This window comes from Protopterus annectens, chromosome 7.part0, assembly GCF_019279795.1.
Source record: "Protopterus annectens isolate FY-2018-M chromosome 7.part0, PAN1.0, whole genome shotgun sequence".
NCBI lineage: Eukaryota > Metazoa > Chordata > Ceratodontiformes > Protopteridae > Protopterus > Protopterus annectens.
In genome coordinates, this window is record NC_056739.1 from 1,998,760,466 (window position 1) to 1,998,774,497 (window position 14,032).

Consider the following 14,032-nt stretch of genomic DNA (forward strand, 5'->3'; position numbering starts at 1 on the left):
ATATATATATATATATATATATATATATATATATGCGTGTGTGCATTTATATTTATGTGTGTGTGTGCGTGCATGTGTGTATGTGTGTCTTCCATTCAAATGCTCAAACTGTCAAGAGTTTGAGCACTTCAATTAAGCTGCAGACTTCGAAAATGAACTTTTTGAAAGTTGATGTTATTTAGCTATGTGAGATTGTGATACACTGAGGATCGGGGAATTGACCCTTTCCCTAATGTAGTGTGGTCTTAGATCTGTTATATATAATTAGTAGGGGGTGTGGGAGTGAAGGGGAGCTTGCTCCCTTGCAAAAAATATTTTTTTGTTTTGCTTTGAATCTTTGTTATTTGAAGTATTGTGTGCATTTTAGCATTCAAACATTCGATGGTTCAAACATCTGACATAGACTCACACACACACACACATATATATATATATATATATATATATATATATATATATATATATATACATATATACATGGACATACACACACAGATATATATATATATATATATATATATATTATTTATTTATTTTTTTTATTTTACATTTGTTGACCGGGCTAGTCTACCTGGATACATGTCCATTTTCAGTAGAGGCCCGGGGAGAAAAGCTCCAAGAAATAAAGAATAATAATAATAATAATAATAGTAATTATATATATATATATATATATATAGCTCTACTTCACACTAAAGAAGGAATTTTCTTTTACTTTTATATATAAAGAATGAGAGACAATCACATAATGAAGAGACAAAACTTACTTTATTCAAAAAAGACACTATACTGCATCAACATGTTTTCCCTTAGGCTTCACTAGTAATGTCTTTCGGCTTTTCCCGGTTAGGGGTCACCACAATGGAACTCCGGTCCACTAATGATTGGCAGTGGATTTTTGGTGCCGAGTTGCCAGCCCGACGCCCAACCTTCAAAGTTCACGCACGCACCTACCTACATGTCTTTAACGTCACTCGACCGCAGGGAGGACATGCAGACTCCACACAGAAGGCGCTCCAGCCAAGAATCGAACGGGAGAACTTCTTGCTGTAAGGCGACAATGCTAACCGCTGCACCACCACGGCATGACTTAGGCTTCACTAAAACTGTATTTTCTCATTTCTGAAGTGTTAATAAAGTAAGTCTTCTCTCTTTGTCCTGTGACCACCACTTTCTCCTTATATACACATTTTTGTTTTGTTTGTGACTAGTCAACTTTCAGTTATCTGGTTCTGTTTTTGATTGGATAATCTTTTACTTTTAAAAGAAGGGAAGTAACGTATTTCATAATGTATAAATCATTAAGAAATTGGTATTGCTAGCTTGTGTTAGAGTTCAGAATGTACATCATGTTGCTTGGCATTCTTTAATTGCAGCACAATTTGAAACATATCCTGATAAAGCTAGTCTCACACAGCTGACTTCCAACTCTTTCTATCACTGTGAAAAACAAATGCTAAAATATATTGTTATAGCATATTATGACATCTAATTGCTTCATCATATGTTACTTTTGCTTTGGAAGCTTAATTCACCATAACAGCATTTTTTTAGCTATTCCCCAGTGCTTACAAACCTTAAGGCCACGCATTCCAGGGAATCCTTTTTCTCCCTTGTCCCCCCTGGGACCTGAAAGACCATCTTTTCCCGAGTCTCCCTAAGAAGAGAAAAAACACAAAAATATTTAGTAAAAAATCCTATACAGACAAGGATAAAAATCCTTTACATTTTTTTGTCTTTAAATAAAATAAAGATAAACACTAATGCTGGCAGATTGGTAAACAGCTGAAACAGTTTTATTTATTGCTGATTTATTTATTATTGTTATATTTTTTTCTTAAATAGTTAAACCCACTTTTGCACAATTGCCTCTTTTCAAAAACAGTTTATTACTGTTTACTGCACAAACAAAACTTACATTAAAACCACCAACATCACATGATCAGATAGTGCATCTCTAGTAGTGCAGCAGAGACTTGATATGGAGTGAATGACCCTGGAAAAAGACTTTTGTCTGTTTTATTCAGAAAGCTTCTGCAGATCCTGCAGTGAACAGTGAAATAGCATTTATCATCTAAGAAAACGTAGCAGCACTTACATTTACTGATCATAGCTTATTCCTAGCGCAACTCCTGTTTCATATATCAGTATTTCAGAACAAATTATTGTAATTCTAATATTTACAATGTAAAATGAGTAATTTTACTGTTTACCAAACAAAAGATAAATTTGCCAAGAAGCAGATTTGACAACCACTGGTATTAACAAGCATGGCTGAATTAACTAAACTTAATTAGCTAACCCTATGGATTAGAATTCTGAAGTATGAAACTATGAGCTCAGAAACTCAAAACTTTTGTTTGGTAACTTGCCTCTTTCCTTGAATAATAACTGAGATATCTTTCTAAATATTTTATAAAATGGAATTATGACAGGTGATTGTCAACAGCAATGTTAAAAGACACTTCCCCATGACCATTTTGATCTAATTCAGTTGGATCAAATACCAAAATAAATAAAAAGACCAGTTAGGTGAAAATGATTATTTTATAACTGCTGATATCGCCATGTCTAGGATTACAGCTTAGACTTGAGTTAAAGTTAGATTTAAGGTTTAAGGTAATGGCTGCAGTTAAGAGTTTAGAATATGTTGTGATTTGTACTGGAGCCTTTTTTATTGTTTAAAATGTTTTTTTCTTTCATTTTGTGCCATTTCATTGAAAGTGTTTTCATGGAATTGAGCTTTTGATATAGGTGTTTTTTTTTTCAGTTTGGATTCGGTGAAGCTGCACATGTGACCTGGTTGTCTGCCCTCCCTCATAACTTCAGTGTGGATTCAATGAAGTTGCACATGTGATCTGGTTGTCTGCCCTCTCTCATGACTTCATTGCTCATGACTGCAAAAAAGTTTACAGCCACAGATGGTAACTAATGATACACTTATCACCTGTCATTTACCATATACTTCTAATAACTGTAAGGTGGGTTCATAGTATCACTTTTCATTTGCTTGTATTTGTCCTCACTGGTTTTACTTTATGGTCTGTATCTATGGTTCTAGGATTACTCATAACTGTACTGTAGTTCTCTTTTGGATGAATATTACATGCTATAAATGTAGCTATTCCTTACCTATCTTCCTAAAAAATTATTTTTCAGAAGTTATCAAAATCCGTATTGATTCATATGTTACTAAATAGTTCTTACCGGTTCTCCTGGTTCACCTGGTTCTCCAACTTCACCCTAGAAAAATCAAACCAGTGATATAAATGTCATTTTCACTTCAATAATCTAAAACAAAATGAGAACCTCAGCTTCATGTCTGAAAAACCTTCAATATATGCAGTACCAGATCAAAAATCTAGTCAGAACAGCTTTGTTAAATTCAGAAATGCAGATATTGTTATTTATAAAGATGCTACTAACCAGATACCAGTATAACCAAAAATTCACTTTTAACATGAATTACCCAGACATTTATTTAATTTAGTCTAGCCCACTTTTGTCACTAGACATTGTTTCCAAATGATCAAAACAGCATGAATCAAAATAAAATTACCATACATGTGCATACTACATGACTAATAACTTAACAATATTAAAACCAATGGATCACACCTCTAAAGAAAGTTATCTACTTGTCTATCTATCTATCTATCTATCTATCTATCTATCTATCTATCTATCTATCTATCTCTCTACCCATCCAATCATCTCTTATTTCATAGACTGGTATAGTCCACTTTGGCAGAGCTTATTTAAGGAGAGACCCAGGAAGAAAATTTCTAGTAAATACAACTCAGGTAATGACTTTGTACAATCTAAATGAAAATAAAAAGGCATTATAAATTGCAGTGAGATCAGTAAGGATTATATTTACAATGTGTCACTACAGAAATGATAGAGAAATGTGAGTACAATTCAAATATGAAGTAAACACATAAAGGTTATACAATATTGTTGTGCTTATGATGATATGGCAGAAATTGTGTGTGTGTGTGTGTGTGTGTGTGTGTGTGTGTGTGTGTGTGTGTGTGTGTGTGTGTGTGCGCACGTGCAAGTGTGTGTGTAGAATTATGTAGAAAGTATGTGCTAGCGTGATTTCTTATCATAGGAGTTATTAGGGAAGTGAGTCTAGCACACTGAATGTGAATTGTACAGTCAGCATCATCTTGTACACCTAGATCTGTAGATGACTGTTTGTTCTCTAGCACTGATTCAGTTTGTGTGGTGCTTTTTTCCTTTTATTTGCAGTTCTGTGATCATAGAGTTAGTATATACAAGTAAGGGTGCCCCACACATGGGAGGATTTTAGGGGGCTTATGCCCCCCCTGCAAAAAACATATTTTAGTATACATTTCCTGCAGAGAAGGTTTTCAGTGTAATGAGTTTTCTGTGAAATAGGTTCGACCATATGAGTTTCCATGAAATGACTTTTCAGTGTTATGGCATAGACCCATATAATATCTATTTGTGTGTGTGTGTATATGTATATATATATATATATATATATATATATATATATATATATATAGATAGAGATGCATATGGGTCTATGTCATAAGATCAAAATTTCAAAAGACTGAAAACCAACATGTTGAAAACTCACAATATTGAAACAATTTTTACTGCAATTGCACAACAGTGGTGAAAGGGCATTTTTTATTTTCAATATTTTGCGTTTTTGACATTTTGGGTTTCACTATTTTGAACTTTCAATATTATGACATAGACCATAAACACACAAATATATATATATATATATATATATATATATTTTTTTTTACACACACACACAAAAATACAGAACCATAGCTATGTCATCTGGTACCCTGTGAATCAACTTAAGTTGGTGAGCAAAAAAGTTTATAAGCTCTTCTTAAAGTTGTGGACCAAAAAAAAAAAAAAAAACAGAAGGCTGCTCTGCTCTGATTTGGTAGAAAACTGTTTTGCTACCAAATGCTAAGTCTAAGATACTATATACTAAGTGCTTCCTCCATGGACACAAATGCAGTATTGGCTTTCATATGTAAATGTGATTATTTACTGCACTACTGCACTATTGGCATCAGTTCGCACCCCTGGCATGTTCATCCAGGATAGCTGCCCCTCTTGCCTAACTGTAGCTACACCTCCATTGATACATATAGGTGCTGTAAATTCCAAGGACCATAACTGTAATAGTAGATCTGAAAGAGTAAACAGAAGATCTATGCAGTTTAAGGTTGATGTACTTCAGAGTATTCCCTATATTCTTGGAGTTACTATATATAAGTAGCAGAAGTGTGGAAGGCACAAACTACCATGATGGGTTTAACCCTCCCCCTAACACTAGCCCTACACATTACCTTATGAAAAACCTTTACTTAACTCTATAACTAAACAGCAAACTTAAGACGCTTCACATATATCATCACACATACGCAACACTCAACCTAGCCCCTTCCCCTATCCATTACTCTAACCTTAACCTGCAAACATTCACACAAACTGCAACCACTACTGCATTTGCTATACCTGAAAGCATTAACATGCAGTATGACTTACCTTAACTGTAAGCACTTCCCCTACTGAAAACATACAGTTGAGCTTCCTCCTTTCAGTAACTGCTGCATCTGACAAACACTGCTTTTGATGATTAAAGGCAGCAGTAAACTCTGTCAATGAAGTTAATTACTGATAGACTGAGCCACACCCATATATATATATATATATATATATATATATATATATATATATATATATATATATATATATATATATATATATATATATATATTTACAGTTAATATGAGGAAGCTAGAAGATATTCTGTATTTTGAAGTTTTATTTAAACTGTGGACTTTTTTTTGCATTATTTTTGAAGACTGTAAAACTATTGTTCTTAAAACGTTTTGTAATACTTTGGAGCTGTTCTCTTCAGGTCTCCTCTGGAAATGGGCTCCTACCCAGTTAGACTTTCTTGATAATCAAATGTCAATAAATAAATAAATATCTAGGTTAAGGTAAGTGTAGGGCTCTTTTGCAGAGCAGAAGGTGAATTTCCTGCATGCAGATATGCAATTAAGTTAAGGATAGTGGTATTGACATAGATTGCTTTTAAGTGTTAAGAAACCGAGGGATTAGCATCAGTAATAAAATAAAATAAAAGTGTATTAAGAGATGAGAAAGTATGGAATAATATAGAGATGGAAGCACTGATTCATGCATGGGATAGTCCCCTAATCATTGTACATTTTACTGTAAAACAATACAGTTTTATACATTTTTATGACTAACTACTAAGTATATACAGATGTCAAAAATAGTAACTGCTAGCCAAATGTTAAATCTGTAGGTCTTATAGTTCTCAAGACTATTCATCACTTTTCACATCTGTTATGTCAGTCAGTAGCAAAAACGTAGAGTAGAACTATCCTTGTTTATTGCTGGATTTTGCATTTTAATCAAGGAATACAGGAGCTATTTTTTTATTGGAATCCTTGTGTTTGTTTCAAATCCATTGTATGTTTTTGCTGTGCTGCTGACTGAAATACTTGGATCTTGGATCCCCGAGGAGTTTTGGACTAGCTGAACTTCTTATGTGGAAAGTACAAAAAGCAGGGCAAAAACAGAGGAATGAAGTACAGGACCTTAAATCACTATTTGTTGCAGATGACAGAAAAAAATTGTAAGCTAACATGATTGTTATGCAAAAAAAAAAAAAGAAACTAGTATTTTTATATTTTATATATATATATATATATATATATATATATATATATATACATACATATATATATATATATATATGTGTACAATATATTACATTTATATATTATATTTACATTACTACTATCTGTACATACAGCCTACAGTGATTCCCAACCTCAAGCTAGATATTGCTATGTCTCATATTGTATGTATTTCTAATGTTTTGTCTACTGTATGTATTTGTTTTTTTTACTATTGTCTGTAGATTCAGTTTCTCTTGTACTATGCTGCTCATTTATTGCTATGTGGAGCTTTTCTCCCTGGGAGTCCACTGAAAAAGGACCTGTGTCTAGTCGGAACTTCCCGGTAAAGAAATGTAAATAAAATAAATACATTTTTAGACTATTTTAAAAGTGAAGTGTGTTTCATGTGGAGTTAGAGTGTTAACACAGTCCACAGTAGGAGCTGATAGTACTGAATTTGTAAAAGAATGGCAGATGATTACTCTTGAATTGCCTGCCCCTCCTGTAAATTTGTGTTTGAACAGTCCTCCTGGTTTCATCTCATTTGCTCACTCAACCGAGTACAGTGAGATGATATTTTGATTTCAGACACTCCTACCAGTCTCATTTCTTCAGCTCTATATACTATGTACAGAGAAAACATTTGAGGACCACCCCTGTAGTCTCTTAATTGTGCTGTACTCCATCCCTCTCCACTAGCAAAAAAAATAAAAAAATACTTTATTCAGCTGCTCTTACTCTAACTGTCTTCTACCTCTTCTACCCCAAAAAGTTCTAAGCTTGGTTCATACCTTTCCTGTAACTAGTCTAGTCCAGATACATATTTGCTATATCCAGGACTGTTTGTAAGCTTCTGAGCCCTCCCAAGCCTTTCTGTGTTGGATTTAGCTTATCAGTAGGAGTGGTAAGCACTAGGTAGCCTATCTACTACAAGAGGAGTGGTTTCTGGCCCAGAAAATGTGGTTTATTGGCTGTTTGGGCAATTTTTCCATCTCTTTCAACTTTCTGGTTAAAAAGCCCATGTTTGCGCTTGCTTCCCATCTTTCCTGTAACTAGTTTAGTCCAGATGCAGATTTACTATATCCAGGGATGTTTGCAAGCTTCTGAGCCCCCAAGCCTTTCTGTGTTGGAGGGAAGCCTTCTAGCTTTTCTGCGGGAGTGGTAAGCACTAGGTAGCATATTTACCACAAGAGGAGTGGTTTCTGGCCCAGAAATTGTAGTTATTGGCCGTTTTGGCAGTTTTTCCATCCTTTTCAACTTTCTGTTTAAAAGCCCACATTTGAGCTTATTTCCCCGTGTTTCCTGTAACTAGTCTAGTTGAGATACAGATTTGCTGTATCCAGGACTGTTTGTAAGCTTCTAAGCCCCCCAAGCCTTTCTGTGTTGGAGGGAAGCCTTTTAGCTTATCAGTGGGAGTGGTAATCACTAGGCAGCCTATCTACCACTAGAGGAGTGGTTTCTGGCCAAGAAATTGTGTTTATTAGCCGTTTGGTCAGTTTTTCCATCCCTTTCAACTTTCTGGTTTAAAAGCTTGTGTTTGCAAGGGTTTACACTTGCTTAAGCTCTGCCTAGCAGCGCCAAGCTGACATAAACTACTACTGGTGCCAGAAAGTCGGCGCTTCAGTTTTTCCCTTGAATCTTGCTAGTTCTTTCTCTCTTGCACTTCAAATAGCTTAATTGCTTTGCACTTCAACAGGTTTTGTAGCAATTATTGTAGCACACCTAAGTGCCATCAGCACTAGTTGTTCTTGACGAAAATAGCTCCAGTACTTAGTAGTTATGACCACCCCCTCCCGGCATGATTAAAGGGCAGTTACTATGCCTTCTCATATTAACCTGGTGCACCTGAACATTCTGAGGCAGTGTAGCAACTGCCTCATGTACACAGACAACCCTCTCCTCTTACCTCCCAATATTCAGACTTGTGAGAGATGCATTTATATCACCAAATTGGAAGGTACACACTCTCCAACCAAGACCGGACTAGCTGGTCAAGAGGAGAAGGTCAGCACCTGCACCACACCACATGGAACACATAGCCACCCAGAAGAACACCCACCATCACATCCCTCACATAAAAACACAAACCACACACCCACCTTCACGGAGGATCTCAACAGAAATTTACCCAAACAGCAGAGACGTCCAAGACAGAAATGCACTTGACCACCACAACACAGTACAAACCACAGGACATATAGCTCACCTCCACAGTGTGCTCCTCAACCTAATCCCCTAAGGCTAAACACCTTGCCCAATACACTAATCATAGGTGACTCAATAGTGAGGCACACAGATGTCCCACTCACTATGTTGAATAAGGAGAAGGTAACAGTCAGCATTCTATCAGGTGCCAGAATCTGACACACAACACATGCACTCAGGTCACTCCACAACATGTACAAGTATGACTCTGTCATTGTCCATGTGGGTGTGAATGACCTGAGACACACCTCCCTGGACTACATGAAAAGAGACATGGTGGAGCTCTCTGATTATGTGGTCCAGGCAGGTATGACCCTAACCTAGAGCAATATCCTACCGTCACTCAGAATTATACCGCAGTACAAACAAAAATGACTGACTTCAACAATTGGCTAAGTTTTTGGTGTCATTCTAAGGGGATCCAGTATCTGTCTGCTTGGGATGATATGACTGATAGACCTCGTTGCTTTGCTAGAGATGGCCTGCATCCGTTACCCCTGGGTTTCTGAATACTGGCTAAGGCTCTTGCCACCCCTATAGTGTCTTTTCTAGGCGGTGTTCCAAAGATCAAATTACCACCGTAACAGCTATAAATAAATGCAATCTGAGGGTCATGCTGCTCAACGCTAGAAGTCTAAATCTCAAGATGCACTCATTCGAAGCACTCCTCAAAATGGAGAACATCGACATTTGTGCTGTAATGGAGACCTGGTTTAAAGCAGCAGAAAGTACCCCTGCGCTACCAGGCTATAACTCATTCCACAACTTTCAGCCCCAAAACATGGACTGTAGCTCCAAAGGTGGTGGTGTCTCCATATTCATAAAGGATATGCACACCTCCAGACTAGTAACCCAGCATAATGCATCTAAGATACTTCAGGTACAACTAACATTGGGTAAGGTGGCGATCCAGGTCATAGCCTGCTATAGGTCCTCAGCTATCTCCCTAGACTCTCACTCCATGTTCCTAAGCACCATGGAATCTATCAAGGTCCAGCCCAACACTCTCATACTAGAAGACTTCAACTACCTCTCCATCAACTGGGAGAACTACTCAAGCATTAATACACTGGCCCAACGCTTCCTGGAATTCAATTCCAATGCCCTGGACCAGCTCATTCTGACCCCCACTAGAGGAAGCAACATCCTTGACCTGGTTATTACTAACATGGGCAACCGTTGCTCTACACCAGTAGTCAATCCCCCCCGGTCAGATCTGACCATAAACTAATCACCATGGAAATCCACATCTCACCCACACCCCCCACATAGGTAACCACCTTGAAAAACTTCTCCAAAGCTGACTTTGGGCTCCTAAAAACAGAGGTGGCTAACTTCACGGCACCCATGCCAAAGGAAAATAGCTGCATGACTGCCAAATCATAGACCGATGCACTGTACGAACATGTACATAAATGCATGGAACTAGCCATACTCAACAGAACCAAGACGCTCTCCTCCAAAAAAAGGAAGGCAATCTGGTGGTCCCCTGCCATTAATAAACTCTGCAACAGAAGGAAGAAGCTGTTGCAGAAAAAGGTCAAGTCCCAAGACTGGAAAAACTCCCTTACTAGCCTCAACAAAAAGTTGAGATCCCTCATCAAATCCTCCAAAGACAGCTATGAAGGCAGAATTGTGGTAGACTCTAAAAACAATCACAAAGCCTTCTATAGTTATATCAAGAACCTCCACAGCAATACCCAGATTTGCTCTGAGTTACTGCACAATGGTACCTCCTATACCGAGCCAACCGATATTGCCAACATACTGGCCGACAGATTCAGTGTCAGCTTTACCCCCTCCCCCCAAAGGACCAATCACAATACCAAAAGAATACCAGGCACCCAGCATTACTGCAGCACAGGTTAAAACTCCATTGTCCAAGTCCAAGAATACAGCTTCCATGGGACCCGATAATATCCCTGGCTGTGTTCTACATGAACTACAAAGTGAACTGGGACCACATCTGTGTCCCCTGTTCAGTCACAGCTTCACCTCAGGCTTTGCCCCTACCGAATGGCACACTGCTACAGTCATCCCTCTCCACAAAGGGGGAGCAACTACAGACCCTAGGAATTATCACCCCATTAGCCTGATGAGTCTGATATGTAAAGCTATGGAGTGCATCATCATGGACTTGATTAACAAAGATATAGAAAATCTCCAAACTCTAGATCTCACGCAATTTGGCTTTGTGAAAGGGAGATCATGCCTGCTCAACCTGGATGACTTCTTTGAGTCAGTCGCCAGGGTTGTGGATGAAGGTAAGGCAGTGCATACAACCTACCTTGATCTGGCCAAGGCCTTTGATACCATTCCTCACTCGGGAATTATTGATAAACTTACCAACCAAGGCATTAACCCCTATATCACTAGGTGGGTTGCAAATTGGCTCACAGATAAAACACACAGTGTGAAAGTAGTAGACTCCAAGTCAGACTGCTGACCAGTCACGAGTGGAGGCCCACAGGGATCGGTCCTGGATCCTCTTCTGCTCGGCATCTACTTCTCAGAAGTCGAGGCCAACACAAAGGGACTCTGGCTGACCAAGTTTGCAGACAACTGCAAGCCAGTAGCCATTATTAACTCCCCAAGTGATGTACACATCCTACAGAAAGGCCTCACTGAGACCAATGACTGGTGTTGAAACCACGGCCTTAAGCTTAATGCCAAAAAATATGTCATCATCCCCTTTGGTAAAAACTCAGTTCCCACTAATTACACCATCGAAGGAAGCCTACTGAAGGCGTTGTAAGAGATCTGGGGCCGCAGGTTGACAGCAACCTCTCTTTTGACCACCACATTTCCACTGGGGTCAGAAAGTCCTTCTATGTGGCATATCTCATTACCAAGGGTTTTGTATCCAGGAGGAAAGAGGTCATCGTCTCTCTCTACTCTTCCCTCATTAGACCAATCACGGAGTATAATGCCTTATTTGGCATGTACCTTACTAGACACCTGCAACAGCTGGAGAGGCCACAGAAGTACCTCATGAAGAGGATCCTAGGGATTAAACACATGTCCTACACAGAGAGACTCAAAAGACTCCAGCTATTCTCTGTCTCATATCGCCTACTTAGAGGCAATCTTTGTTTGACTTACAAAGCCATGCCTGACCCAGCTCTGTTAAAAATGCTACATCTTAAGAAATCCGAATCCCTCCACACCACATGCTCCAGAGACCTCAACCTCATTACCACAATCAACAGAACACGCTGGAGGGACAGGTTCCTCACCCAGAGACTGCCCATGCTCTGGAATAGACTTCCCATGCATGTCAAGCAGAGCACCTCACTGTTCCTCTTCAAGAGAAATCTCGATGAGTGGATGGGTAATAGAAAGTTCATTGCGGGATCACTCCAGTGGCTCTGCTTGATAGAGGCATGGGGAACTAACATTGGGAGACACGATGCCAAGGCACTTCTATGGGCTAGGCTTGTAAAGGCTGCAGGGCCATTAGCCTAGTACACACCTGTGAACCTATGAAACTAGTATGAAGTACAAGCAGCTAACTGCTAAATATAGAGACAAAGAAATGTCATTCCTAAGGAGTGATATTAGAAAGATCACGTGATGGGAAAAAGACAAACCAGTTAATTGAAAGGCTACTTAAAACTGCTAAAAAAGAAGATAGATTGAAAGCTAACAGAGATAAGAAGTTTAAAAGTGTCAAGGCAGATTTTGAAAATAAACAATTTTTGTTGAAAGAAATATGAAAGCGGGGGGAAGTATATAACTTGTTCTAGCATGTGCAATGTGTACATTATAGAAAGAAAAGTACAAGCAATGTCAGTTCTGCAAAAGACAAAAAGTGCAGAAAATAATGCAGTGTCACAACTTTTGCTCAAAATGACTGAGAAACCTATGTTAAGTATAACTGATGAGGACGAGTTATCAGACTTAACTCAGTTATTATATTTGGTGAAGCTGAAGTGTTTGAGAATAAAAGGAAATATTCATTTTCCGAATGGGAGCAGGATGATAGAGGTACTCCTCTAAAGAAGTTTCAAAAGAATGAAAAAAAAAGAATAAAATCATAATATATGAGAAACTTGTAATAACCAAATGAATTTTAAATTTGTCACAGTATGAGCTGGATGGCAATGAAATAATAAGTTTTAGATAAAGGATTGCATTTTGTGTTAGGAACAACAACATAAAGAGATGGTAGCATGAAGAAATATAAAAACAGAGTAGTGAAGTAGGTAAAAGAAGAGAGATTCCTAAGGCATTTGTTCTTATTCCCCCAGGATATTCAACAATGAAGTTATTCTCTGAGATGTGTGAGGGTGATATCATGAGCCTGAATATAAATCAATATAAATATTATGATATTTTAATAGAAATGACGGAAAAAGCTTTAGAACATATTCGTACTAATACATTATCACAAAACCAGCTGACAAATTGCTGAAGGTTGCAATACAGGATAAGGAATATTATGAAAATAAGTTATTGAATTCCAGCATCTATAAGGAGGTAAATAGTGAAAAAGTGATTATTATAAAGGAAGTGTGGTGGTGCTGCGGTAGCGTTGTCGCCTCACAGTAAGACGCTGTCCGGTTCGATTCTCAGCTAGAGTGTCTTCTGCGTGGAGACATGTGTGAATGGGCGTACCTTCGTTGAAGGTTCTGTGTCAGGGCTGGTAACTTGGTACATAAAAATCAACTACCAATCATTAGCGGACCGGAGTTCCGCTGTGGCGACCCCTAACCGGGAAAAGCCGAAAGACACAACAACATAAAGGAAGTGTACAACAATATGCTGATGGATTGCCTAACTGAGGGGATGCTGCTTGAAGAGCTGTATAATTATCTTGTATGCGTAAGAGCTTTTAAGATGTATATTTGTGGGCTCCCAAAAATACATACAAATTTGAATTAACCCTATTTAGACGAGTACAGTGTCTGGAACAGAGTATATAAATGAGGCTGCATCAGTATTCCTATTAAATGTCCTTAGCCACAAGAACATAAGGTTATATAAGTGACACAGGAGTTTGATTATTGTGGCTGGGGAATGTGGTTATATAAGAAAATGATCTGTTTGTGACAGAAGACATAAGTTCATTCTATAACAGCACGGACCATAGTGAGAGCTTGCCAGGTGTT

At 38.0% G+C, this 14,032-nt stretch overlaps 1 protein-coding gene across 3 annotated transcripts in view; it reads right to left on the bottom strand.

The window, feature by feature from the left end:
- Nucleotides 1-14,032, bottom strand: part of LOC122807296 (collagen alpha-1(VII) chain-like) — a gene marked incomplete at its 5' end in the record, with an annotated part of 1,562,855 nt that overhangs the window by 326,556 nt on the left and 1,222,267 nt on the right. For all 3 annotated transcript variants that reach the window (XM_044078425.1, XM_044078422.1, XM_044078423.1), the window contains 2 exon segments: nt 1,577-1,657; nt 3,208-3,243. In XM_044078425.1, coding sequence (XP_043934360.1) covers nt 1,577-1,657; nt 3,208-3,243 — 117 coding nt within the window.